Source organism: Bufo bufo, chromosome 9 (assembly GCF_905171765.1).
Source record: "Bufo bufo chromosome 9, aBufBuf1.1, whole genome shotgun sequence".
Classification (NCBI taxonomy): domain Eukaryota; kingdom Metazoa; phylum Chordata; class Amphibia; order Anura; family Bufonidae; genus Bufo; species Bufo bufo.
Window position 1 is genome coordinate 189410434 of NC_053397.1, and position 26661 is coordinate 189437094.

Below are 26661 nucleotides of genomic sequence, written 5' to 3' on the forward strand. Positions count from 1 at the left end.
CGGCTGCGCGGACTGTCCATCATACAGTCGTTCACACCCAACAATTGTCCAATGTAAGGGTATGACCACACGGCGCGGTCATTTCACTATTGCGGCTGCGCACCAGCTGACTACCCCGTAGCCTTTTGTGCCACAGGAGGCTCTAATAAAACTAATGAAGACCCCACTGTTTAGTCAGTCTGCATTGTTAGTGGCCGCGCGGCACCTCCAATATCGTGGGCAAATATCTGCCCTTGGAAAAAGACCCTTATTCATGAGGCTTATTTATCGCTGATTTTACACCACAAAAGTTGATTGAAAGTCGCAAGTTATGGTTCACTCCATATTTGTGACTTTTTGTGCTTCTTGCCACTTCTCAAAAATAGTGGGTGTGATCTCTCGCCACCCAACATATTTCCTATAAGTTACCCCAGAAGCTGGCATAAGTTATAGATCTTTTGGTTTCTGACAAACGTATCTCCAAAAAGATGCACCAAATCAATTCAGGCCTGTGCCACTGAGTAAACTTGGTGCATCTTACGCTAGTGCACTATTTACTAAGACTGGCGTATTGGGCCTCATTCACATGACATTTTTTGCAGACCCATTAATTTCTATGGGGCTGCAAAAAAATTACTGACGGCACACGGATGTCAACAATGCAGCCGTGCCATAATTGATAGTACATGACCCACCACGGATGCGGACCCGTTCATTTCAGTGGGTCCGCAAAAAAATGCGAACGGCACAGTGTCTGCATCTGTATGTCTGTTCCACGGGTCTGCCATGTCCTGTCCTTGTCCATTTTCTTAAAGTGGATTCGCAAAAAAAAAAAAACATGCGCATGCTGCAGTTTTCTCACCGGCCAAAAATCCTGAACACTTGCCGGCATAAATTTCCATTGAAATCCGGCATTAAAATTGCTGCATTGACTGATCCGTTCTTCCGGTCCGCGCATGCACAGACCTTTTAAGTCTGTGAAAAAAATTAATACCGGATATGTTTTTTCCAGATGACACTGGAGAGACTGATCTGGTATTTCAATGCGTTTGTCAGACAGATCCGCATCTGGATGAGTCTGACAAATGCCATCAGTTTGTGTCCGGGTTGCCGGAGTCCTCTGACGCAAGTGTGAAAGTACCCTAATATAGCCCTTTGTTATATCCTCCTCAGTGTCTCTTCCCTCAAAGATTTTTTATTTATTTTTTCAAGATTAAAGGGGTCTTCCGGGGAGTTCAGTATTGCTGGACTATCCTCAGGACAGGTCATCTTATCTGATCAGTGGGAGCCTGACTCCCAGCGCTCCTGCCAAGCAGCTGATTGGAGAGACTCGCCAGACCGCTGCAGACCCTTTCTAGGCGGTGCTTATTAATGTGAATGAGTTTGCCTGCTGTACCACGTACAGCCACTATATAAGGAATGGCGCTGTGCTCAGCATGCTGTGAGGAGGCCACTTCCAACAGCTGATCGTTACCCCAACAGTCAGATATTAATGGCCTGAGGGAAGCTCCTCAATGTTTTACTCCTGGAAAACCCTTTTAATAAGCCGTCCTCTTATAAAGACCTATTGGTTACATGTGGGGCTTTGCGCGCGCTCTTTTGTATACTTGTGGCAGTGGCGTAGCTCGCCTGTACCCGGGGACAGTGTGAGTGGCAGGAGGCCCTGGGGCGAGCTGCGTGTTTGTGGATGTGCCTCCCAGGAACTAACAATGAAGCAGCTGGTTAGCAGCTGTGCTCTCCACCCTGGGAACCTTCGTGCCGGACCCGTTGTTCCAGATGTTCTGTGAAATAATTGCGTGGGGGGACGGCTGCTGTTCTCGCTGACGCTCCGTCTGTGTCTCTCATCTTTCATTTGTTCCCCTGACTTCTTTTATTTCATGTCTTTCCTATGCATTCTTCTTCCTTTACTCATTTTCCTAACTTCTGTTCTAATTAGCAGTTCTCCGTCCCTGTCCTTGATCCCCTCGGCGCTGGACTGCGTTACCCACAATGCCTTGCTTCTCGTACCAGAAAGCTTTTTGAATTATAATGTGCACGACCTACCATAGATACTGTTGGAATGTTTGTTTTTGGCCCTGACCACTGTCTTCCCACCACTCATCACCAATCATTATCTCTCCTTCTTTTTTTTTCTTGTAGGGAAGGCCTTTGATATCACTTACTTACGTTTGAAGTTCCATACCAGCCGCCCAGAGAGCTTTACCCTGTACAAGCGCACACGTGAAGATGGCCCATGGATCCCCTACCAGTATTACAGCGGCTCCTGCGAGAATACATACCAAAAAGTCAACCGAGGCTTCATCCTCACGGGGGAAGATGAGCAGCAGGCCCTCTGCACTGACGAGTTCAGTGACATCTCACCGCTGACAGGCGGCAACGTTGCTTTCTCGACTCTTGAGGGCAGACCGAGCGCATACAACTATGACAACAGTCCTGTTTTGCAGGTACATGAGCTAAGGTGTATTTACACACCAGGCATACATACCAGTTTTTAGGATCCCCCGCTGTGAGTGGAGGACTGCTAAGGGTGGTATTACACTGTCCGATGGAAGATAACTCCTCCTTCGGCGCTCGTTTGCACTGGCCGATGCATACTGAATGGGGAATGATTGCTACCGCGGTCGTTTCCTGCCTCGTTCTGTTCAATATCGGCAGCACTTTCCTGATTACACGTAGCTCGAAATCGCGCAGCGTAATAGGGCACTAACATTCGTCTTTCACAATGGAGGACCATGTTTGACATAATTGGGTCATCCATCGGTTTGGCCACCGTGTAAGGGAACGCACATTCCTATCCCAATCATTGCTCGCTTAGACTGGGTTCACATCACGTTTTTGTCTTGCGTTTAACATATACATTTTTTGTATATGTTAAACAGATACCTCCGACAGATGCCATACAGTGGCATACGTCACACATAGACTTCCATTTTAAAAATAAAAAAAGTATACGTTTTTTACCAGAATCTGCAGGATGTAAAAGTGTAGTGTACCTATGCTTTTGCATTTTTTATTTTATTTTTTTAATCTCCAACTTGTACGTTAAACGTAGGGCAAAAACGTGATGTGAAGCCAGCCTTAGCTGCATATTTACATTAGCAGTGATCACTGCTATGTGGGGATGAACAATCGTTGACATGCTCGTTGATCCTACAGTGTCAATGTTTTTCAGCAGTGCATCCCTGATTGCGCGGGGAGCGTAATCAGTCCAGCCCTTGTACACATGCACGCTTGGCCCAGCTGAGTGTGCATGTGTTCTGGTTGTAGTGTAGGCTGATGCCACATACCCCTGCTGGCCTATCTACCCCTAGAACAACAGGATTGGGCATGTTCCCCGATACCTGTCATCAGGAAGGAGGAAGGACACCTCTATACACATTAGTGTCTGCGTGATCAGCTTCATTCCAGGGCTACGCTGGGAATTAATCTTTTGCGACCAACTTTCTATAATGCCCTAGTGCAGTGATGGCTAACCTCCGGCACTCCAGTAGTGGTGAAACTACGACTCCCAGCATGCTCCATTCATTTCTGTGGAGTTCTGAGAACAGCCAAGCAAGTGTGCATCTTGGGAGTTGTAGTTGTATCACAGCTCTAGTGCCGGAGGTTCGCCACCACAGCCCTAGTGTATTTAAACTGAAAACTTAAAGGGGTACTAAATCTTTTTATTACTGATGATCTTTCCTCTGATCGGCGGGGGTCTGAATGGGGCTGAGCTACGCCCAGGCCAGTGAAATAGTCGTGATGTCAGTGGCCTGCAGGAAACGGCCAGAAGGCCGCAGCGCTACTGGGAGCAATGGGGACTTCTCAAACAGCCGATCAGCAGGGGTGTGGGACCCCCGCCGATCAGATAACGATTATCTATTCTAAGGATAGGTCATCCGTAATTAAAAAGCAGCAGATAGCGTTGCTTATTAAAAAAAAATTTTGATAATAATAATAAAACAAAAAACACAGACTGGGTTCTGCTGTTTTGCCTACACGGCTTTTAAGCAGAACTATGTATCTTCATGGTTACAGTTTTCAAAACAATTTAATGTGATGGTGAACATACTGTATCTTTAATGTGGCTGCAAGTCCACAATGACTAGAAAACCCGCTGAAATGGCAATCCAGTGTAAGTGACTAGCAGGTCCTGCATGGCTAGTGAGGCTGTCCTTTTATATGTATAAGGCTAATTTTACACGTTCAGTCCGGTAAACGCACTCGGCGATGGCTGCATTTCCCGGACTGAACACTGCTGCTCTGACCACAATTCACAGCATCACTATGACTTATGATGCTGTCACATCCTGCTTTACCCGGGACTCTAGTATACTGTTCAGTAGACCCGTGGTCGGGCACGAGCTCACAGCATTTCAGATCATTATGATCCTGTGAATTCGGGTCAGAGGAGAAGTGTTTGGTCTGGGAAATGCAGCCATAACATAGAATGTGTTTCACCGAAAGAACACGCTAGTGTGAAATTAGCCTTAGAGCATATTCAGATGGCCGTCTTTTGCGGTCTGCAAATTGCGTATCCGCAAAACACTGGCAGCGGGTGTGTGCCTTCCACATTTTGCAGAATGCACAGGGCCAGAGCTATATTATTTGCTGTGCCACGGAACTACAGATGCGGACAGCAAATGGTGTGCTGTACGCATCTTTTGCGGACCCATTGAAATTAATGGGTCCGCACCCGTTCCGCAAAATTGTGGAACGATTGTGGACCCGTACATTCAGGCCCTTAGGGTGTGCCCGTCATAAGGCGGTGCTTAGGTTGCTCCAAAATTTCAGTTGTCTGCCACTGTGGGCAACTCATTATTGCGGTTATGTTGGACACCGAATCGTTGCAGGGTTTCTGGACACGGCGTATCACGGCACATGCACAGTCTTAATTTGTGCTGAGACTTAAGTATCGGTTCTGGTTACAGCAAATGTGTGGGAGTTTCAATGGCCTGTAGTTTTTATTTTTTATGAGATCTATTGCTAAAAGCACATTATAAATAATCCCCATGGTGTTAACCCTTTCTGCCCGCAGGATTGGGTGACGGCCACAGATATCCGTGTGACCCTGAACAGGCTCAATACGTTTGGAGATGAAGTGTTCAGTGACCCGAAGGTGCTGAAGTCCTACTACTATGCCATTTCAGATTTTTCAGTAGGAGGCAGGTGAGTTTCCTCGCCCTGATTATGGTTCTGTGGTTCTCCGGCTTCTTTTCTGCAGAAATATTTGTTGATTTAGGGCTCTTTCACACCTGCGTTCTTTTCTTCCGGCATAGAGTTCCGTCGTCGGGGCTCTATGCCGGAAGAATCCTGATCAGTTTTATCCTAATGCATTCTGAATGGAGAGAAATCCGTTCAGGATGTCTTCAGTTCCGGAACGGAACGTTTTTTGGCCGGAGAAAATACCGCAGCATGCTGCGCTTTTTGCTCCGGCCAAAAATCCTGAAGACTTGCCGCAAGGCCGTATCCGGAATTAATGCCCATTGAAAGGCATTAATCCGGATCCGGCCTTAAGCTAAACGTCGTTTCGGCGCATTGCCGCATCCGACGTTTAGCTTTTTCTGAATGGTCACCATGGCTGCCAGGACGCTAAAGTCCTGGCAGCCATGGTAAAGTGTAGCGGGGAGCGGGGGAGCAGTATACTTACCGTCCGTGCGGCTCGCGGGGCGCTCCAGAGTGACGTCAGGGCGCCCCAAGCGCATGGATCATGTGATCACATGGATCACGTCATCCATGCGCATGGGGCGCTCTGACGTCATTCTGGAGCGCCCCGGGAGCCGCACGGACTGTAAGTATACCGCTTCCCGCTCCTACTATGGCAACCAGGACTTTAATAGCGTCCTGGCTGCCATAGTAACACTGAACGCATTTTGAAGACGGATCAGTCTTCAAATGCTTTCAGTACACTTGCGTTTTTCCGGATCCGGACAACGCAAGTGTAAAAGAGGCCTTAGATTTACGTACAGTAATAGTGGAAGTCGTTGGTGAAAAGGGTCGTATACAGGACTTGTCCTAATGTTAGTAAGTACTTGCATTACTCATGCAAAAAAAAAAAGATCTGGATTGGCTTTTCTCAGACCTCTGCCTTGCATCATTCCTCGATTATTTCTCCTGGAATTATCACTAAATCAACAACTGGATGGTCCCATTCTCTTGTCAAGAGGGTTGTCCCTACACAGACGGACTCTATCCAGACAGATAATTGGTAACCGCTAATCATCAATGTATTATATTTCCAAGAGAAATAACAAAAGAACAACACAGAAAAGCAGCGCCTACATATTTATTTTACTGTCAGGATTGATGACCGGTCTTTAAAGGGCTTCTGTCAGCACCTATGAAATTGGCTGACCTTCTGCATGTGCAGCTGAAGGCATCTGTGTTGGTCCCTTGTTCATATGTGCCCGCATTGCTGAGAAAAATGAAGTTTTATTATATGCAAATGAGCCTCTAGGAGCAACAGGGGCTTCGCCTTTACACCTAGAGGCTCTACTCTCTCTGCAACTGGTGCAGCCTATTCACTTTGATTGCCAGGGCCAGGCAGTGAAAACGTGATCACGCCTGGCCCTGTCAATCAAAATGCAGAGGGCGCAGCAGTTGCAGAGAGCAGAGCCTCTAGATGTAACGGCAACAGCCCTGTTTCTCCTAGAGGCTCATTTGCATATAATAAAACATCATCATTTTTCTCAGCAATGCGGGCACATATGAACATGGGACCAACACAGATGACTTCAGCTGCCAAGCGCACATGTAACAGGTCAGCCAGTGTCATAGGGACAAATCTGCTGACAGATGCCCTTTAAGCTTCTTAGTTGACCCCACAGTATGGGGCTTTTGTGTTGTGGGTGGTCATCCTACATGATAAGCCCTGGTTGTCTTGCACCAGCTTAAACCCATCATACTAAAATGACCCTGGCATGCTTGTGTTCATTCTATTTGCAGGCAGTGGAGTCTGCCTCAGGGGCTATCCTTCCAGTGAGAGGACCCTCATTATCTTGTCATGACTTTTGCCATCATTACTATTTTATGATCATTTCCATTATGGAATCTCGGATACTTAGGCAGTCTGCTGCGCACATGTATTCCTGCATTATTTTTTTTTCAGCTTTATTCTCGTATTGCACAACCTTCATCTGGCCAGTAGATTATGCAAACAGTCTTGTTCTCGGTGTTAGGACATTGGTGAAGAAGCCAAGATTTGTGGGGTGTATTTCCTCCTCAGCTCCTCTGAGTATCATTTACTTGTATCATCCAGAATACTTCTTGTTTTACAGGTGCAAGTGCAACGGCCACGCCAGCGAATGTGTGCGCAACGAGTACAGCAAGCTGGTTTGTAACTGCAAGCATAACACGTATGGTGTGGACTGTGAAAAATGTTTGCCCTTCTTTAACGATCGACCCTGGAGGAGGGCGACTGGAGAGAGTGCCCACGAGTGCTTGCGTGAGTAACTATTTTTTTTTAATATATTTTTTTTGTTTGGCAGGACCAGGTGAACATCTAATGTGTAGAAGGTCCTCCCAGAAAATCTCATGGCAGATGTAGTGGTAGATAATGATGGGACAGTGGTATTTCAACATCCACATTCCTTATGTTCTCGGGTGGATAAACCGCTGCCACAAGTGGTGCCTGGCAGTAGCCTAAAGATAATTCACAATAAAATAGTCTCACCTTAGACTTGCGTTTGACAGTTGAACCTCATGGTCTTGGCCCCGTCTTCCTAGATGCCCCCATTCTTGAAAAATTGCTGTACAGTGCGTGTGCCGAACAAACTCCCGCGAGGCTTCAGGGCCAGGTGTGAATGTCTTTACTGCCTGGCCCTGTCAGCAGTGGGGGAGCGTCATAAAGGTCAGTGAGCAGAGCCTCTGAGAGCAGTGAGGTGCAGCGGCACTGCCCTTGTTGCTCCAAGTGGCTAATTTGCATATTATAAAACATCATTTTTTTTTCAAGAATTCAGATGGGGCCAAGACCATGATCAACTGTCAAACGCGCATGTCTCAGTTGACACAGTTTTATTGCAACATATCTGATAACTGAACCCCTTTAACTCCCCCCATCTCCGTTCAGGATGTGTATGGGAGGGATCAGGAAAGAGAGCCATCAGCTAAACAAGCTTCTTGTGTATATGGCAGGCCATAGTTGCGTTTATTCATATTTTTCTGTATGATTTGTTTTTGCAGCCTGTAATTGTAATGGCCGCTCTCAAGAATGTTACTTTGACCCGGAGTTGTACCGCTCTACTGGACATGGCGGCCATTGTACAGGGTGTTCAGGCAATACTGACGGACCAAACTGCGAGCGGTGCAGAGAAAACTACTATCGGCAGAACGATGAAGAATCTTGCCTGGCTTGTAACTGTAACCCTGTTGGTACGTATATGTCTAACAAGCTTTTTATGGAGGTTCCTGTTGCGTACAATGTATGTTATTCTTACAGCATCCCTGCCATTTCAGAACTTTTTTTTTTGGTAGGTGGAGACTCGCTGTAAAGATGTCTGCACATAGAGATAGGAGGTTCTTCTCCTTAAGGCCTATTGCACACGACCGTATGGCTTTTTCAGTATTTTGTGGTCCGCAAAAAATACGAATGGCGTCCGTGTGCATTCCGTTTTTTGCGGAACGTAACAGCTGACCCCTGATAGAACAGTACTATCCTTGTCTGTTATGCGAACAAGAATAGGACATGTTCTATCTTTGAACAATACGGCAAAGGAATGCATACGGAGTACATTCCGTTTTTTGTTTTTTTTTGTGGAACCATTGTAATGAATGTTTCCGTAAACGGAACGGAAAGAGGCCTAACTCTCTTTCACTCAGAATCGCCATCTAGGACATTATTAGAAGTGCTGAACAGTTTAGATGTGAATAAAGCACTTAAAGGGCCTGCTATTTTCTCTCTGCACTTCCTTTCTCCTCTTCCCCATCCCCTCTCCATAGACTTCTATAGCATGATGTAGTTCGGTCCTTCGGTGAACACTGAGCTAGTCTCAGGTACTGGTCGGAACCGAAGCAGAGTTCGGTTTTAAAGTGGTTTTCCACTTTAAAATCAACTACCAAAGTTATTCAACAAAGTCACGCACGACCTTGTGAATAACTAACTTCGGCTCATCGGAGCCCATACATTCTAATACTGTACGGAGATGAATTTCCGTACAGTATTATTCAGAAGTTTTGAACGAAGCAACTTCGGATGAAGCATCCGAAGCTCACGTCACATCCTTTTGCTTGAAAATCTCTCCTGGGTCTGAAGCAAACAACAAGAGCTCTTTATGACCACATTGGTTTAGCAGACGGTGTCGCGTGTCCAGTGTAAATAAGCCTCCTGCTGTCCTCTAAGCAGAGAGACCTCACACTGATTATCTGCCTCTCTGAGATCTCCTCCTGCAGTCCAAGCTCCCGCTCTAAAATGACATATACCTCCAGTGTAGAGCCATTGTATTCCAGCTGTATGCCCACAGTGAAATTGTCAGCACAACCTCTATTAAAGGGCATCTGTCAGCAGATCTGTCCCTATGACACCGGCTGACCTGTTACATGTGCACTTGGCAGCTGAAGGCATCTGTGTTGGTCCCATGTTCATATGTGCCGCATTACTGAGAAAAATGAAGTTTTAAAATATGCAAATGAGCCTCTAGGAGCAACGGGGGAGTTGCCGTTACACCTAGAGGTTCTGCTCTCTGCAACTGCTACGCCCTCTGCATTTTAACAGGGCCTTGTCAAAGTGGAGAGGGCACAGAAGTTGCAGAGAGATCAGAGCCTTTAGGTGTCATGGCAACGCCCCTGTTGCTCCTAGAGCGCCATTTGCATATATCAAAACTTCATTTTTCTCAGCAATACAGACCAGAGATCCCAGTTGTCAAATTATTCATACATTTCTAGTAGGGATGCTCCAGAGTAATTTAATGGGAAATGCAAATGTTTACTAAAATAGACATGTCAAGAGAGGTTAAAGGTCCGCTTTAAAGGGGTTGTCCTCGGGATACCGCATCAATATGAGATTGGTGGGGTCTGACTCCTGGCTCATGCACAGATGCAGAGGATTCTGCTGCCTATATCTGTGCACGTGCTGGACACATACACTTACTGTTCAGCACCTAGTACGCAGGAATAGTCCATCTACAAGTCACATGACCGCTGCCATCTTACAACCCATGGATGCGTATTAAGCCCAGTTAGTATGTCTGCTCAACCAGGGCCTTTACTATGACGCTTCACTAAGTTGTGACTGATATATTGACAAGGGGAAAGGTAACATTTAGTTGTCAACATATTAATTTCCAGGAGGACTAAGGGTACTTTCACACTAGCGGTTTTCTTTTCCGGCATAGAGTACCGTCACAGGGGCTCAATACCGGAAAAGAACTGATCAGGCATATCACCATACATTCTGAATGGAGAGTAATCCGTTCAGGATGTCTTCAGTTCAGTCATTTTGACTGATCGGGCAAAAGATAAAACCGTAGCATGCTACGGTTTTATCTCCGGCGGAAAAAACTGAAGACTTGCCGGATCCGGAATTCAAAATACCGGTATGCCGGACCCGTCCTTCTGGTCTGCGCATGCGCAGACCGGTAAAAATGTGAAAAAAGATACCAGACGGATCAGTCTGTCCGCATGACAAGCGGAGAGACGGATCTGTTCTTGCAATGCATTGGTGAGACTGATCCGCATCCATATGCGTCTCACAAATGCTTTCATTCACATGCAGATCGGCGGATCAGGCGGGCAGTTCCGACGACTGGACTGTTTGCCGGATCACACTGCCGCAAGTGTGAAAATAGCCTAACATAGGAATGGCACAATGCAGAATTCTAAGAAAAAATGCTCAAGTTATTTCATTGGTCAGACAAGCACTTGCGGTAACAAACTGTTCTGATTCTCCCCAGGTTCTCTTAGCACCCAGTGCGATGCCTATGGACGTTGTAGCTGTAAGCCCGGGGTTATGGGAGAGAAGTGTGACCGCTGCCAGCCTGGCTTTCATTCCCTCACCGAAGCTGGCTGCAGGTAACAACCACATTTCATAATTATTCTAGGGCCATTCCTTCTGCATCGGTGCATGTTACATCGGATGGTAATCGACCTTTCTTTCCTGTAGGCCCTGCGCATGTAACGCTGCCGGTAGTACAGATGATTGCAATGTGGAGACCGGACGCTGTAGCTGTAAAGATAATGTAGAAGGCTTCAACTGTGAACGGTAAGACACTTGAGAGTCCAGCAGCAGGGTCCATATACATATAATCATACAGATTGTGGTTTTCTTCATCTGACCTTAGTTTCTTGAAAATGATTTCCTTGCACGGTTTATGGGACCTGGCAGACCCAACGTGCATCAGACAGGTTGGATTTTAAAGGGGTTTTCCCATCTCTCCGTTTCCACAGCGAGATGTGACTGAGCCTTAGGTGGCCGGTATTACAAAAACAGCCGGACGGGCCGGCGCTCTGCTGTTTCCCTTACTTCCAGTGTAGTGAATGCAACTGTGAAACGGCATAGCAGAACAAGCTCTGCTGCTTTCGTAACTCCGGGACTCATGGAAGCAGCAGAGCTTGTTCTGCTATGCTGCTTGCACAGCTCCCATACATTACAATGGGGTTTTTACGGAAACAGCAGAGCACCGGACAGTTCAGCCGTTTCCAGAATCCCAGCCACCTCAGACCAGCGCTTAGTCCCATCTCTCTGCAGAAATGGCCAGATGGGACAACCCCTTTAAAGGGGGTTGTCTCACCTGGAACATTGGGGGCATATCTTGAGGATATGCCACCCATGCCAGTTAGGTGCAGGTCCCACCTCTGGGTTGCGCTCCAATCTCAAACGGAGTTCCCAAAGAGAACGAGAGCGCACCGCACATGTGCAGATTCCCTCCATTCATTTCTATAGGGATGCTGGAAATATCGGAGTGTGCTGAAGGGCAGCCGAGCATGTGTGGTGCACTCTTCTGAACTTTGGCCGCCCAGTTCTCCACCTATCTGACATTGGTGGTATATCCTAGCGATAAGCTACCAATGTTCCTGGTGAGACAACCCCTGTAAATGGTTTTTATGAGATTTTAATACTGGTGACCTATCCCCTGGACATCAGTATCTGATCGGTGGGGGGCCGACCCCTGTGACCCCCGCCAGTGTCGGACTAGGGTACTTGGGGCACACCAGTGTAAATTATTCTGGGGGCCCACCTTAGGGCTCCTGCACACTAACTTATTTTTTTTCCATGTCTGTACCCTTCACTTCAAAGGGGCTGCAAAAAATAAATAAAAAAAAGACTGTGCGTTCCGTGTCTGTATGTCTGCATGGCCGTTCTGCAGAATGATAGAACATATCCTATTTTTGTCAGCATTGCAGACGAGGATAGGACTGTTCTATTAGAGGTCGGCTGTTCTGTTCCGCATAACGTGGAATGCACGCCACCTGTATCCATGTTTTGCGGATCCGCAATTTGCAGACTGCAAAACATTGGTTGTGTTCATGAGTACTTACAGTGATAACAGAATTATAAAAGATAAAGTATGATGGCAGACATTCACAGCAAAATGCACAAACATACATGTGGCAGAATTTACACATATATGGATATCCTGCGCTTAAGTCAGTCAGAAACAAGACACATGCAGCGCACACCAATCACTCATTGGACACATGTGGCACACAAGACATGGTCTTGTATAAGTCACATCCTGCACATACACCACTGATACATAGAACTTATATAGCACACACCAATCACACATAGGAAACACGCAATGCACACACCAAGACATTTCACGGTTAAAGGCGTTGTCTCACTTTGCACGCTATAGGTAAAGTTGTTGGCCTATGCGCACTTCCAGCCTTTCCCTATAGTGTGTAAGCACGGCCACCACTGCTGGATTACATGGTGGTAATAACCACGGATACGTGCTGTGTATAATGTGATGGAAAGGAGGCAATATGGACAATCACAATACATTAGTAAGTGCCTTGTATTAACTGCATGATAAATGCCATTTACTGAAGTGAGACAATCCCTTTAACCCCTTTATGCATAAATGTCTGGCATGAAATCTTAACCTCATATTGTACATAATCTACATTATAATTAAAAGGGTTGTCCTACCATAATGAACTATTTACCTATCTACAGGATAGGTGATAAATATCAGATTGCTGGGGTCTGACTGCCGAAACACCCACTGATCATGAAAAAGGGGGTCCTGAGACATTCAATTACATTACCACCAATCTATTTACACAAGGGTATTAGGACCACGTTCCCTTGATGATGGGGGTCCCATCAGTCAGACCCCCATCAATCAGACACTTATCACCTGTCGTGTCATAGCTGTTGGACCTTTTCACATTCCCTATCCTTAAAGGTTTTCTTTGGGTGTAAAAAAATAAAAAAAATATTTGGCCCAAAATATGTGTCAAACTAAAATGGAAATGCTCGCCTGTTAAAGGGCCTGTGTCCACTTTTCTAGTTATCCTTTATCCACAGGATCGGGGATGACTAAGTGATCCGTGGGGGTCTGAACACTGGAGCCCCCACTGATCCCCGTTTTTGATTGAGTGGCAGGTCGAGCATATGCCCTGCCTCTCCATCCATTCTCTATGGGGTCGCTGGAGATGGCGGAGTACAGCGCTGGCTATTTTCAGTGGTCCCAAAGAGAATAAATGGAGCAGCAGGGCGTATGTGTGGCCTGCCACACCATCAAAAAAGGGGAACAGAACCCTCTCCTGGGAACAGTGGGGGTCACAGAATTGGACCCCGCTAATCATATAGTTATGCCATATGGTGTGGAGAGAATAACTTGAAAACCTGGACAATGCCTTTAAATCCTCCACCACCAGTATCTCTTTACATGGCAGCAGTGATGCCTGTAAATACGGAATATTATCACTGCCGCCATGTAAACCATACGTGTCAATGCTGGAGAAAATGACGCACTGTGCAGAATTTTTCAGTCATAAGTCCAACCCCCTTTGCAGGTCATAACCTTTAACAAAGCCCAAGCAAAGGTGCTAGAGGAGCAACGTGAGCAAAGGGCACAAACAGAGGATCATAACTGAAACAGAGGCATTAGGGTCACCTGAGGCAGGGTAATGGTGGGGATCCTGGAGCAGGGGTAACTGGAGAAGAGGCAATATTAATGGTGCATTTAGAGTGGGGGCATTTGGAGCTTGGGCATTTATAGGGGTGCCCTGAAGCAGAGGCATTAGGGTCGCCTGAGGCAGGGTAATGGTGTTGATCCTGGAGCAGATGTTAGGGGGGCAACTGGAGAAGAAGCAATATTAGGGGTGCATTTAGAGTGGGGAGCATTTGGAGCTGTGGCACTAATGGGGGTGCACCTAAAGCAGAGGCATTGGGGGGACCTAGGGCAGAGTCCCCCCAATGCCACTCTGAACTCTGCAGAGAGCAGCACACATACACAGATCTGTGTCTGCTATAAACAAACCCCTAATTCCCCCTTACAGTCTCATACAGCTCACTACTGTCACACACCTGGGAAATTAGCCCAGCACTGCAGAGGAGTCCTTCTCTCCAGCAACCACAGTTTTCTGAGAGCAGGGAGGGCAGGAGGATGGCCAGACACATTCTCTCCTCCTTCACTGCCAGCAGCCCGGGAAGTTTAGAAGATACTGCGGGGCCTCCTGTACAATTTACACCAGTAGGAGGCTGCATCACTGTGCGATACTGCCACTTAGTGGTTACAATAATTGTCTCTCCTGAGAAACAAGAGAAATAATTACTCCTCCGTCTTATCTCCGGGCGCAGGAGACTGGGGGCCTACCGAGGAGTCCCCCCACCTCCCCGGTGGGCCAGTCCAAACCTGACTCCCGCTGATTAGCTGTTTGAGAATGCATCGGCGCTCCTGTGAGTGCTGCAGCCTTCTCCGTGCTCACCAAGCACAGTGCCGTACATTGTATAGTGGCTGTGCTTGGTATCACAGCTCATCCCCATTCACTTCTATGGGGCGCCTAGGCCACGTGACACATGAATATATTGTCACTGGCCTAGGAAGAGCTGAGAGGATCGGCAGGGGCCCCCCACGATCGGATACTGATGACCAATCCTGAGGATAGGTTTTCAGTATTAAAATCTCGCAAAACCCCTTTAAGGTTGTTTGCCATATTCTCCTGGAAATCTCCTAGTACATAAGTCAACTGTATCCATAGGGCCCCCATTCATTCACTCGACGGTAGCAAAAAGATTGTCCTTCTGGCCTGGTGTACGCCTTTTCTTCTGCTGTATGGAATGGTGCTGTCTGCTGCACTTTGCAGTAGCACCCAGGAAAAACTGCGTAGTATAGTTTTTTGTTTTTTTTAATATGGGAGCCTGTGGGTAATGACTGCCAGTGAATTCCCGTACAGAGGCATTAGTCAGAGGCATTTCTCCAGGTGATAGCAGCCGAACTGTCCATACCCGTTTCCTCTGTAGATGAGTGATCCAGTTCATGCGTTATAGTATTTGTGGGTCTTTCCTTGATGCGTAAATTCACATTGTAAAAAGCAAATACTTTTCTTACAAAGGGATGGTGGCTGGCATTACATCAACTCTAATTCACTCCTCTCCCTCTTTCTTTTAGATGTAAGCCCGGTTTCTTTTACATGGACGCGGCAAATCCCCGGGGCTGCACTCCCTGCTTCTGTTACGGCCATTCCTCGGTGTGCAGTAGCGCTGAAGGCTTCACCATGACCAATATCGTCTCCACGTTTGAGACCGGTAATTATCTTCTAGGGTTGGGAATTTTGTCGCCCCTGCTGTGTTCTAAAATAAGTAAATCGTTAACCCTCTTATGACTGCACCGGCTACTGTTTCACATTTATACAGGCCACAGCTTCCTTCCCATTAGATATTTCTTAAGGGATCCCTATAGCAGGCTGGTGTCTGTAGGGGTCGGGGGCTCCTGATGTGCATGTGACTCTGACTATACATTAATAAGGACATTCCCCATTTGGAACTGCAAGGTCTTTTGGCTAATAACTGTTGTGCGGCCGCTTGTACGGTAACAAGTGAAACTTTCTATCAAGTGCCCTCGCACTATGTTGTGCACGGGCAGCAGGAGAAGTCCACTTTTACCCAGTCGACGTGGTAGGTTGTGTGCAGACTCTGTGAATGCCTGTTTGCATTACTGACACAAAGGAAGGGGATGATGGATTAACTGCATTCTGCTCTCTCCACCGAAACTTGCCTTTCAATGCCTGTGGTATGTCTTTTATAGATACAGACGAGTGGCTGGCACAGCAGAGGGATGGAGTAGAATACCCACTCACCTGGGTTTCTGAGAGCAGCTCAATATCGGTCACCTCCGAAAGCTACTTTCCAGTCTACTTCATTGCACCTGGTAAGTCTAAAGAAGGACTCCGCCGCCACTCCTTCACCACGCCCCTTTTAGAACAAATTTTAAGGCGTACTTGCGGTCGCTGTGACCCCGTCATTGTTTACACAGGCAGCTCTTCTGTATGGGCTGCTGCAGCTCAGTCCCATGCGAGGGAAGAGAACTGCGCCCGTACCAGCCCCTGCGTGGTGCATGCGAACCCAATGAAGGAGGCGGCGTGCCACAGTCCCTTCCTTCTGCTGATGGTCAGGGGTCTCGGGGTCTTACCAGCACCAGATAATTGACCTAAAAATAAAGGAAAACATGCTGCTTAATCAAGTCTCTGTGAACTCCTTCTACTGGACAGAAGAGTTGTCCTATGAGCATTGTGTGTTCCTCTTTTTCCAGTTAATTTTCCAATAAGTACTTTCTGAACATTATAACTTTGGAACATTCAGTTCCTGCCGTGTGAAGAGGGTAAGCATAAGGCTTTCTGCAGGAAATTAAGAAGTGATGAACTCTGTTATCACAATCATCATCTGCTCTCTGCTAAAATGTTATTTGTAGCTGGCAGACATAATATGATATTAAACGAAGGAAAGGCTGTCTGTGGCTCAGGATGTGGTTTAATTTAGAATTGCGATCTGCAGGAGGTCAGTCTTTCAATGTCACTGCTCAAAATCTGACATTATCTGCTCTGACATCTAGTGGCTGACACCGGTACAGCACAAGTTACCGCCGTACATGTACAATATCTCCAAAACGGCGTGAGGAGTCTTATAGGCCAGGCAACATTGACTTATAGCAGGGGTCAGCAGCCTTCGGCACTCCAGCTGTTGTGAAACTACAATTCCCAGCATGCTCCATTCATTTCTGTGGGAGTTTTGAGAAGAGTCGAGCAATTATGCATGCTGGGAGTTGTAGTTTCACAACAGCTGGAGTGCCGGAGGTTGCCTACCCCTGACTTATAGGATAGCTACCTTCCATCTGGTAGCATTAGAGGCCGAGCTTGCTTGGAGCTCATCTGCATACACCATACTTATAAAACACACATTATATAAATAACATGGCATGCTTTTATTAACTTATTGGTACTGAGGGGGAGAGGACCCTGTAAAATATACAAGGGAAGGTAGAAGAAAACAGTAGGTGAGGGGTAGAAGCTGCCCATCTGTCGGTCTAGTGGCAGTAGAGTGATTGTAGGTGGTAGGCTTTCGAAAAAAGAGCTTTCAGGTTGCGTTTGGATGTCGGAGGATCCTATGTCCTGGGATTTTGAGTTCCAGAGTATTGGAGATGCACGTGAGATATTTTATATCAGGAGAGCAAAGGAAAAGGTGTTGAGTATCTGAGGTTACGTGTGGGGATATATTGGGCAATTAAGTCAAAAATGTATGAAGACACAGAAAAACTGAATAAAAAAAGGGTACAAGGATGGTGCGCTTCCCAAACAATACTCTGCACCAGGCATCCTCAAACTGCGGCCCTCCAGCTGTTGCAAAACTACAACTCCCAGCATGCCCGAACAGCCTGCAGCTATCATCCTACAGAAGGGCATTGTGGGAGTTGTAGTTTTACAACAGCTGGAGGGCCGCAGGTTGAGGATGCCTGCTCTACACGTTACAATGAAGATAAAGGAACATCCGCTTTTATTCAATGGTGTTTCACCATTTAAGTCCAGTAGACAATGCGTTTTGGGGTTAAAACCGCACCTTTATGTCAAATGGACATAAAAATGTACGAAGGGGACAAATAGCAGTGCTTCATCGCCAGCCTTGGGGGGTCTGACCACTAGGACCCGCACCGATCAGGACAATGGGGTCCCCTTCTATAGGCCTTCCAGAGTTAGCCAAGTGTATTGCTAAGTAGTCCTACCACCACTGTATTCACGCAGGGACTCTGCGACCCCCATTCTCCCAATTAATGGGGGTCCCAGTGATTGGACCTCCCTGCGATCATACATCTATCATTGTATAGCTCAGGGATCAGCAACCTCCGGCACTCCAGCTGTTCTGAAACTACAACTCTCAGAATCCTCCTTTCATTTCTAAGGGAGTTACAAGAATAGCCAAGTGTGCATGCTGGGAGTTGTAGTTTCACAGCAGCTGGAGTGCCGAAGGTTGCAGATTCCTGGTATAGGTGATAAATGTTACATAAAAAAAAAAAAAACTTTTAAACTTTTCCTTATGATTTTTTTTTTTCCTTTTCTTTTGTTAACCCATCTTTGCTTTCTTGCAGCAAAGTTCCTCGGTAATCAGGGTCTAAGCTACGGACAGAATCTGACCTTCAGTTTCCGGGTGGAGCGACGGGATACTCGTCTTTCTGCTGAAGATTTAGTCTTGGAAGGGGCTGGACTCAGGGTCTCCGTGCCTCTGATTGCTCAGGGGAATTCCTACCCCAGTGAAAGCTCTCTGCAATATGTATTCAGGTAACTAATATGCTTTCAGCGTACGGTGATGGACCCAGAGATAAATGGAGCACTTAAATCCGCTGATATATTACATGAGCCCGTTTATATTACAGTGACACTGTTTACCGGCAAAGGGTATATTAACACATTCCTTTCCAGCGGTCTGGGGCCGGCAGATTGAGCAATGCACTGTGGCCTCCAGCAGATACAGCGGAGAAGATGAGCAATGTGTGCGGACGGTGAAGCTGAGGGACACGTCTTGCAGAATCCGCTGCCAGTCTGTCGGATGGATCCGGGCTTTTATCTTCTAGTTGCTTTTTTTTCAGTCAAGCAAAATGTCAGGAATTTGCTGCATTCCTTCTGCGTACATGTGGAGACAGGCAGATGTGAGGGAAGGAAAGGGTTACCACCGCATGAACTTCAGAGGATCGACACTCATTTGTACTTCTTTACCACAATCCCACAGCCATATACGTTTTTCATAAAGCCCTGTGCAAAATGCATTCATTCGCTCTTTCATGCATTTTATACGCAAGGCAGCGAGGACGTAATTAATGGCCCTGGCTTTTCTCCCACAGGATGTGATTGATTCATTCAGCGCTGGGATTGAGAGTTTTCCTTCTGTGTTCACATTTGAATCCTAGAATTGAGTAAGGCCGCGTGCACGTGACTGTGTGTCAGCCATATCTCCCAGTCTGAGGGCGTCTCCTCTGACACAAACTCGCTCCGTTATTCGGTTTCATTATAGGAGTAGAATAATGAAAATACTGGCGGTGCTGGATGCGTTATAGGAGAGACACCAACGTCTCGTTGTACCGGACAAAATAGCGCAGCACGCGGTGATACTCTGTTCGCCATTTTCTCTGCAGTCTGCTACAAAGGCTCCAAGCAGAACCTTCAATGCAGATGCGAACAAATGAATCCATATAATGCTATGCGACCCCGGCAGTGCTGGAAGGTCAGGCGGGGGGGGTGCTGTGCTGCAAGTCCGCTCGTCCGAAAGGGGCCTAATATGGTTGCCTTCAGAACTGCCACAAGTGTTCCCCAGGCCCCTGAATGGCATAGCTAATAAAATGCCTTTCTGCTCCCATATCGCTGTATAGCTGATGTTTGTTAGCATCCCATCTAGAAGCTGTAAGGGTGAATTCAGACCAGGCTTATTCACAGTGGAATACAGTGCCCGGCAAGCGGAAGAGGTTTTACAAATCTCATCCACATGCCGTGGGCTGTATCCAGCTTTAAATTTTTTTATTTATTTTCCTTTAAAATTATAGGAGAAAACCCCATCCCCTGCGTTCACTTATCTTTACTGATTTACATTTTTTGGTAGACATCTGCATTTGTTTAACAAGGGAGGAAAGAGCCTGCCATTGGTGGTCTGACATCACGTTTAAAATCTGCCTTTTAGTTTACGGGGATGGAAGAATCCCAGATGTTACACATGAGAGAACGGAGTTACGAGCCAATTGTTTTTCTCGTGGGAAATGTATAAATCTGAATTTCTCTTTGTTTCATTCTAAATATTGCCATTAAAATTGTCTTTCATACTTAAAGGGGTTGTCTCGTTTCAGCAAATGGCATTTATCATATAGTTAATACAAGGCACTTACTAATGTATTGTGATTGTCCATATTGCCTCCTTTGCTGGCTGGATTCATTTTTCCTTCACATTATACACTGCTCGTTTCCAGCACCCTACAATCCAGCAGAGGTGGCTGTGCTTACACACTTTAGAAAAAAGGCCCCGGCCTCTGTGGTGGCTGGGACCATGGAGAGCGCACATAGGCCACCTCGTATCCGCGCTGCAGAGGTGACCGTAATTCCTGGAAACGAGCAGTGTAATGCAATGGAAAGAGATCAAGTCAGCAAAGGAAGCAATATGGACAATCACAATACATTAGTAAGTGGCTTGTATTAACTTTGTCCACATGATAAATGCAATTTTCTGAAGTGAGACGACCATTTTAAAGGGTTTTTTCGAGTGTTTTAGGCTCCATTCACATGTCCGCAATTCTGTTCCGCATTTTACGGAATTGCAGACCCATTCATTTCTATGGGGCCACACTATGTGCTGTCTGCATCCGGAAATGCGCATCCGCACTTCCAGGTCCGCAATTCTGTTCCCGAAAAAAATAGAACATGTCCTATTCTTGTCCGCAATTGCGAACAAGATTAGGCATTTTGTATTATAGTGCCGGCGATGTGCAGTCCATAAAATGCGGAACACACATTGCCGGTGTCCGTGTTTTGTGGATCCGCAAAACACATACGGACGTGTGAATGGACCCTTAGGCTCCATTCACACATCCGCAATTCTATTCCGCATTTTGTGGAACGGAATTGCAGACCAGTACATTTCTATGGGGCCGCACGACGTGCGGCTCCGATCCGGAATTGGGGACCCGCACTTCCGCGTCCGCAATTCCGATCCTGAAAAAAAATAGAACATGTCCTATTTCTTGTCCGTAATAGCGGACAAGAATAGGCATATTCTCTTAGTGCCGGCAATGTGAGGTCCGCAAAATGCGGAACGCACATTGCCGCTGTCCGTGTTTTGCGGATCCGCAAAATACACACGGATGTGTGAATGGACCCTTATACTGATGATTTACCTTCATGATAGGTCATTAATATCTGATCGGTGAGGGTGCAACTCCCAGCAATTTCGTCGTTGAGGAGGCCGCAGTGCTCCAGTGAGCTCCACAGCTCACCAAGCACAGCGCCGTCCATTGGATAGCGGCTGTTCTTGGTATTGCAGCTCAGCCCTATTTACTTAAATGGGATCGAGCTGTGCCTCGTCCATGTGACAGATGAACGTGACGTCACTGGCCTATGGTACGCCGCTCAAGCAGCTGATCAGCAGGGGTGCCAAGAGTCGGACTCCCACTGATCAAATACTGATGATCTATCCTGAGGATAGGCATCACTATAAAACCCTTTATTATTACTTTAATACAAGGTGCTTGTCCTGAGATCCTGATAGTCCTGCAGTGCTTTTACTGTATAATAATCCAATAGGTGTGGTGATGATGATGATGATGATCCAGCACCCTCCCAGGTCCCTTTAAAACAGAATTTAGGCATTGGTTCATATATGTTCTCCTGAAAATGTAAATGATAATGCTCTCATTCCTCCAGGCTGCATGAAGCCACAGATTATCCCTGGAGGCCATCCGTATCGCCTTTTGAATTCCAAAAAATGCTCCAGAATCTTACTGCAATCAAGATCCGAGGAACATACAGTGAAAGAAGTGAGTTGTGCGGCTGCAATCACCAGCCAGTTTCCTCTGCCATAATAGTTTATGTAATGCTTACTTCCCTAATAGCCATGGGCCGCCGCTGAATGATCTCTGCCATTCCCACGTCTGTGCGGCGGTTGCTATAGCTGCAGCTTTTGATGCGGTTCTGGCTTCTCAGTACTATTCCATTATGTGTCTGCCATTATAATGAGATCGACTGTAAAGGTACATTCTAATGGTCATCTATATGCAGTACCATATTATGCTACCGTTATACAGCTAATTAGAATGGTCAGCCTGAACTTGTTATGCGGGTCTTGTGTCAGCAGCTGATATCCTGGCAGGAATCTTGCTGTTGGAAGACCCCCTGATCAGTTATGAATTGGGGGCACAAGGTAAACACCTTTTTACTACAGCATTGCAGGGCACCTAAAGAAATAACTGGGCGTCCATTAGTTTCCTTGCAGGCTGCAGTTGCGCTCTTTATTTTAGTTTTGAGTAGATGCATCCAGAATTGGTTGCTATGCAGATTTTTACTTTAAAGGGTTGTCTCACTTCAGCAAATGGCATTTTTCATGTAGAGGAAGTTACTACAAGGCACTTACTAATGTATTGTGGTTGTCCATATTGCCTCCTTTGATGGCTGGATCCATTCTTCCATCGCATTACACACTACTCGTTTCCAGAGGATACGTCCACCCTGCAATCCAGCAGCAGTGGTCAAGCTAGCACACAGGGGCGGACTGGAAACTTAGATTTTTTTTCCAGGGCCACATTAAGTGGCCCCATGTTAAAGGTGGTTCCAAATTGACAGAAGATGGGGCAACACAAGTAGGCAGCGTCAGCAGTAGCCTAGTGCAAAATACTGTCCCATCAGAACCGTATACCACAGTGTAGCACAATATATTGCCCCAAAGCTGCCCCTATGTGGTGACCATCAATAGGTGCCATTTTCTGTCCTCCTCCAGTTGTCTCTGATTAGGATATGGAGCAGGGGGCTTAGTAGGTCAGGTGTGGGCCACAGCAGTTTAATTCAGGAGGGCGTATGCCTTAGCTGGCCATTTACATGAGTACCTGATTCTCACAGCTTTCATTTCCCCTGAGAGCTCATTATGTACCTTGCCAGCGGCAGAGAGAAGGGCTTGGGAGGCCCCATTGGGCATAGGACCACCGGGAAATTTCCCTGTAGAGCTATTGCCAATCCACCCCTGCCAGCACATTATAGGAAAAAGCGCCAGCCTCACTCATATCTGAGCTGCATTGGTGCCCATAACCCCTGGAAATGAGCAGTCATGCCGGCATTGTGTACGGCCAGTTTCAGTCTGCTAATCAGCCGTATAATTGAAGGGGTTGTCTCACTTCTGCTAATGGCATTACTTGTTGTCTCACTTCTGCTAATGGCATTACTCATGTAGTTCAAGTTTATACAAGGCACTTGCTACCTTGTATCTGTGCTGCAATGGAAAAACGAATCCAGCCAGCAAAGGAGGCAATATGGACAATCGCAATACATTAGCAAGTGCCTTGTAGTATCTTTGTTCACATGATAAATGCCTTTTGCTGAAGTGAGACGAGCCCTTTAATATTGTGCACTGTTGCCACCGTGACCCATGCTGCATTTTCACATCTGCACCATGTGTCTCCTTGGCGTTCTGCTCTGGGTGACTTGGATAAGTAGCCCCTTTGGGACATTTGGTCGTTATCCCTTCGTTTCCCCCTATGTAGGACGGAAGTCTCACCGTTAGATTGTGGCCACATTGCACCATGGTCTTGGATTGGTACCTGACCTGGGGGCTATGAAAAGAGTGCCAAAAAAGTAGCGGAGTACCTTGTAAAACTTGCCTTTAGCATTAAAGGGAATCTCTCAGCTCCAACACCCCCCCCCCCCCCCCCCCCCCCAAACTAGAGTAAGCGATGTATAGTGTAAGTGGTGCAGAGTCCGACTATGTACGTTTTTTCTTCATACTCGCTTGTATTCGGACGCTGTGCTCCCACAAACCAGCAGTAAAATGCATTTATTGGACTCCTCTGAGTCCTCTCCATTATCTGTGTGAGCTCAGGAGTCCTGTCACTGCTGGTTTGTCAGAACGAGTATGAAGATAAAAATTACATAACCGTATTTTGTGTCACTTACTTGGTACAGCACTTAACCTAGTTTTGCGGTGTTTTGGTGATGACCGATTCCCTTTAAAGGGTTGTCCAAGATTTTGATATCGATGGCCTATCCTCCAGGATAGGTGATGAGTATCTGATCAGTGGGCGGTCCGTCTCGCACCGCTCCCGCCGATCACTTGTCTGAAGAGGCCGTGGCACCTCTGTGAATGCTGCAGCCTCCTCACAGCTTACCATGTGCAGTGCTGTACACTGTATATTGGCTGTACTTGGTATTGCAGCTCAGGCTTATTTACCTGAATGGGACTGCGCTGCCCCTAGGCCATGTGTCCAATGAATGTGATGTCACTTACCCTGTGAAGAGGCCGCAGCACTCCCTGAAATGCCACAGTTTGTTTAAATAGCTGATCATCAAGTGCCAGGAGTCAGACCCCTCACCGATCTGATCTTGATGAGGCATCCTCACGACAGGCCATTGATAGCAAAATCTCCGACCTTTCAACCTTTCATGACATGTCTGTTTTAGAAAATTGCATTGCATTTCCCATTAAATTGTTCTGGGGCATCTTTGCATTCTGCTGTTGTCACGGATGGTGTTGCAGAAAACTAGAAGTCACAAATAAAGATCCGACTGACTTGATCCCAAACTAAGGAACATATGGGTGAGCCCTATAAAAGCCCTAGAGCTCTCAATGACTGCTCAGCCCATGCAAAGATCTTTATGATAGAAAATTGCATGCCCTCGTACCTAGACTGAGTGACACCTGAAAACCCTATAATAGTGAGGGGACACGACCACCGGCTCCCTGCACTCAATACGGAGGGAGTCAGGGTCACCTAGAATCAAGCCAACAGGAAAATACAAATAAAGGAATAGACTTATCTGAGGAACAAGCAGTTGCAGCATCTAGCAGTGAGCACAATCCAGGAAGTAGTATAAACCGCAAAGTGAGGCAGTATGGGAGGGGATATAAAGGGAGGCAATCACTGCTAATAGATGACAGCTGGGAGAGGGAGAAGAGATGACAAAACGAAACCAAAACAAAAGAACATCATGCTAGAGGTACTGAAGAACGTCTGTCAGAACTTCTCAGAGATCTGGCGGTGACAGCTGTTCCTGTGACACTCCTACTAGAAATGTATGAATAAATTGACAAATGGGTGTTACCACAAGGGGGGGTCCTTGTACATTCTGACACTCTCTTAGGGCTCATACACCCTACCATATGTATTTTGTGGTCACAAAAAAAAAAAAAACGGACGTCCGTATTGCATCGTATTTCTTTGCAGATCCATTGTAAGAATGCCTATCTTTGTCCGCCAAACGGACAAGGATAGGACATGTTCTATCTATTTTGCAGAACAGCCATGTGGACATAGGGAAACTCAATGCACACTGGAGTCATTCCCGTTTTTTCTGCAGACCCTTTGAAGTAAATGTTTCCGCTTACAGGCTGCAAAAAAAAAAAAACACTGAACAGACACAGAAAAAAAATACTTTCGTGTGCATCATGAGCCCTTAGGATGAGCTTCTTTGACAAGGGGAAAGATTGTCAAATTATGCATACAGCTCATAGAGGAACAACACAATGCAGTGATTAGAGAACGTGCTCCAGAACTGTTATATTGTGGGGAATACATGTTTTTAGTAAAACAGACCGGTTCTGCGTTGCTCGGCTCCAGTCCATTCTGATTGGACAGCACCAGTACTATGCAGGTGACATCGCCTACTGAGGAAGGTTGTGGTCTCTGCCTCTTTTGCCAATTAGCATATCTGCTAATCTACCTGTCTGAAAATTTCAGGAATGCAGCGTTAAGGGGAGGTATGTGGTTTAGTAAAAAGGAAGCTCCTCCGTGCTCGACAGAACCCCACAACTTCATTTGTCTGACTCCATCATATGTGGTAACACTTCTCTTTCATAAACCAGCCTAAATCCCCTTTCGTGTACAGTAATTCATTTTGCATTGTGCGTCTTTCGGTAGAATAGACAGCCGTGCAAAGTGGATTTTGAAGACACTAATACAGAGGCGAGCAGCCGCCGAGTCTGCGGCCATTGTGGTGTGCCAAGCCTGCTTGGAGACATTAAGCTCCAGCAGCTGGGCAGCGCCAGAGTGCCTAATCTTTCAGAACGTGCCCAAATATTTTATTTATTTATTTTTATAAATTTACTTGGGTTAAATGTTCATCCTTTAAATGTAGTTGAGATACCGCCATATGGTACTTATCTCTAGGAGCTTCGATATGTAATCCTTTGTCATTGCTTTTTAACAGGCGCTGGTTTCCTCGAGGAGGTCGCTTTAGTAACTGCCCGCGTCGGAGCTGGTAATCCTGCGCCATGGGTGGAGGTGTGCAGCTGCCCTGTTGGGTATTTCGGGCAGTTCTGTGAAAGCTGTGCCCCTGGATACCGGAGAGAGAACCCCATCCTAGGACCTTACAGCCCATGCGTGCTCTGTACTTGCAATGGCCATAGTGAGACCTGTGACCCAGAGACAGGTGAGTGGTGACAGCTGCGGCTCTAACTCTAACTGGTGGGATATGCTACTTGGTTAATCAGTAGTTAAATGTACAGATGAAGCAGATGATGTCATAGATATGGTAGGTACCCACCTGCAGTAATTGGAAGCTTGCACTTCCATTTTTTCCCCCCGGATGTGC

General features: G+C 46.5%; 1 protein-coding gene across 1 annotated transcript in view; it reads left to right on the forward strand.

The window, feature by feature from the left end:
- The window catches only part of LAMC1 (laminin subunit gamma 1), a 120455-nt gene that overhangs the window by 67328 nt on the left and 26466 nt on the right, over positions 1-26661 (forward strand). Inside the window, exons 2-12 of the mRNA XM_040407299.1 lie at positions 2119-2423; positions 4997-5127; positions 7236-7402; positions 8140-8328; positions 10845-10962; positions 11054-11152; positions 15516-15652; positions 16152-16274; positions 18483-18672; positions 21793-21905; positions 26278-26499. Coding sequence (XP_040263233.1) covers positions 2119-2423; positions 4997-5127; positions 7236-7402; positions 8140-8328; positions 10845-10962; positions 11054-11152; positions 15516-15652; positions 16152-16274; positions 18483-18672; positions 21793-21905; positions 26278-26499 — 1794 coding nt within the window. The remainder of the gene's footprint in view (positions 1-2118; positions 2424-4996; positions 5128-7235; positions 7403-8139; positions 8329-10844; positions 10963-11053; positions 11153-15515; positions 15653-16151; positions 16275-18482; positions 18673-21792; positions 21906-26277; positions 26500-26661) is intronic.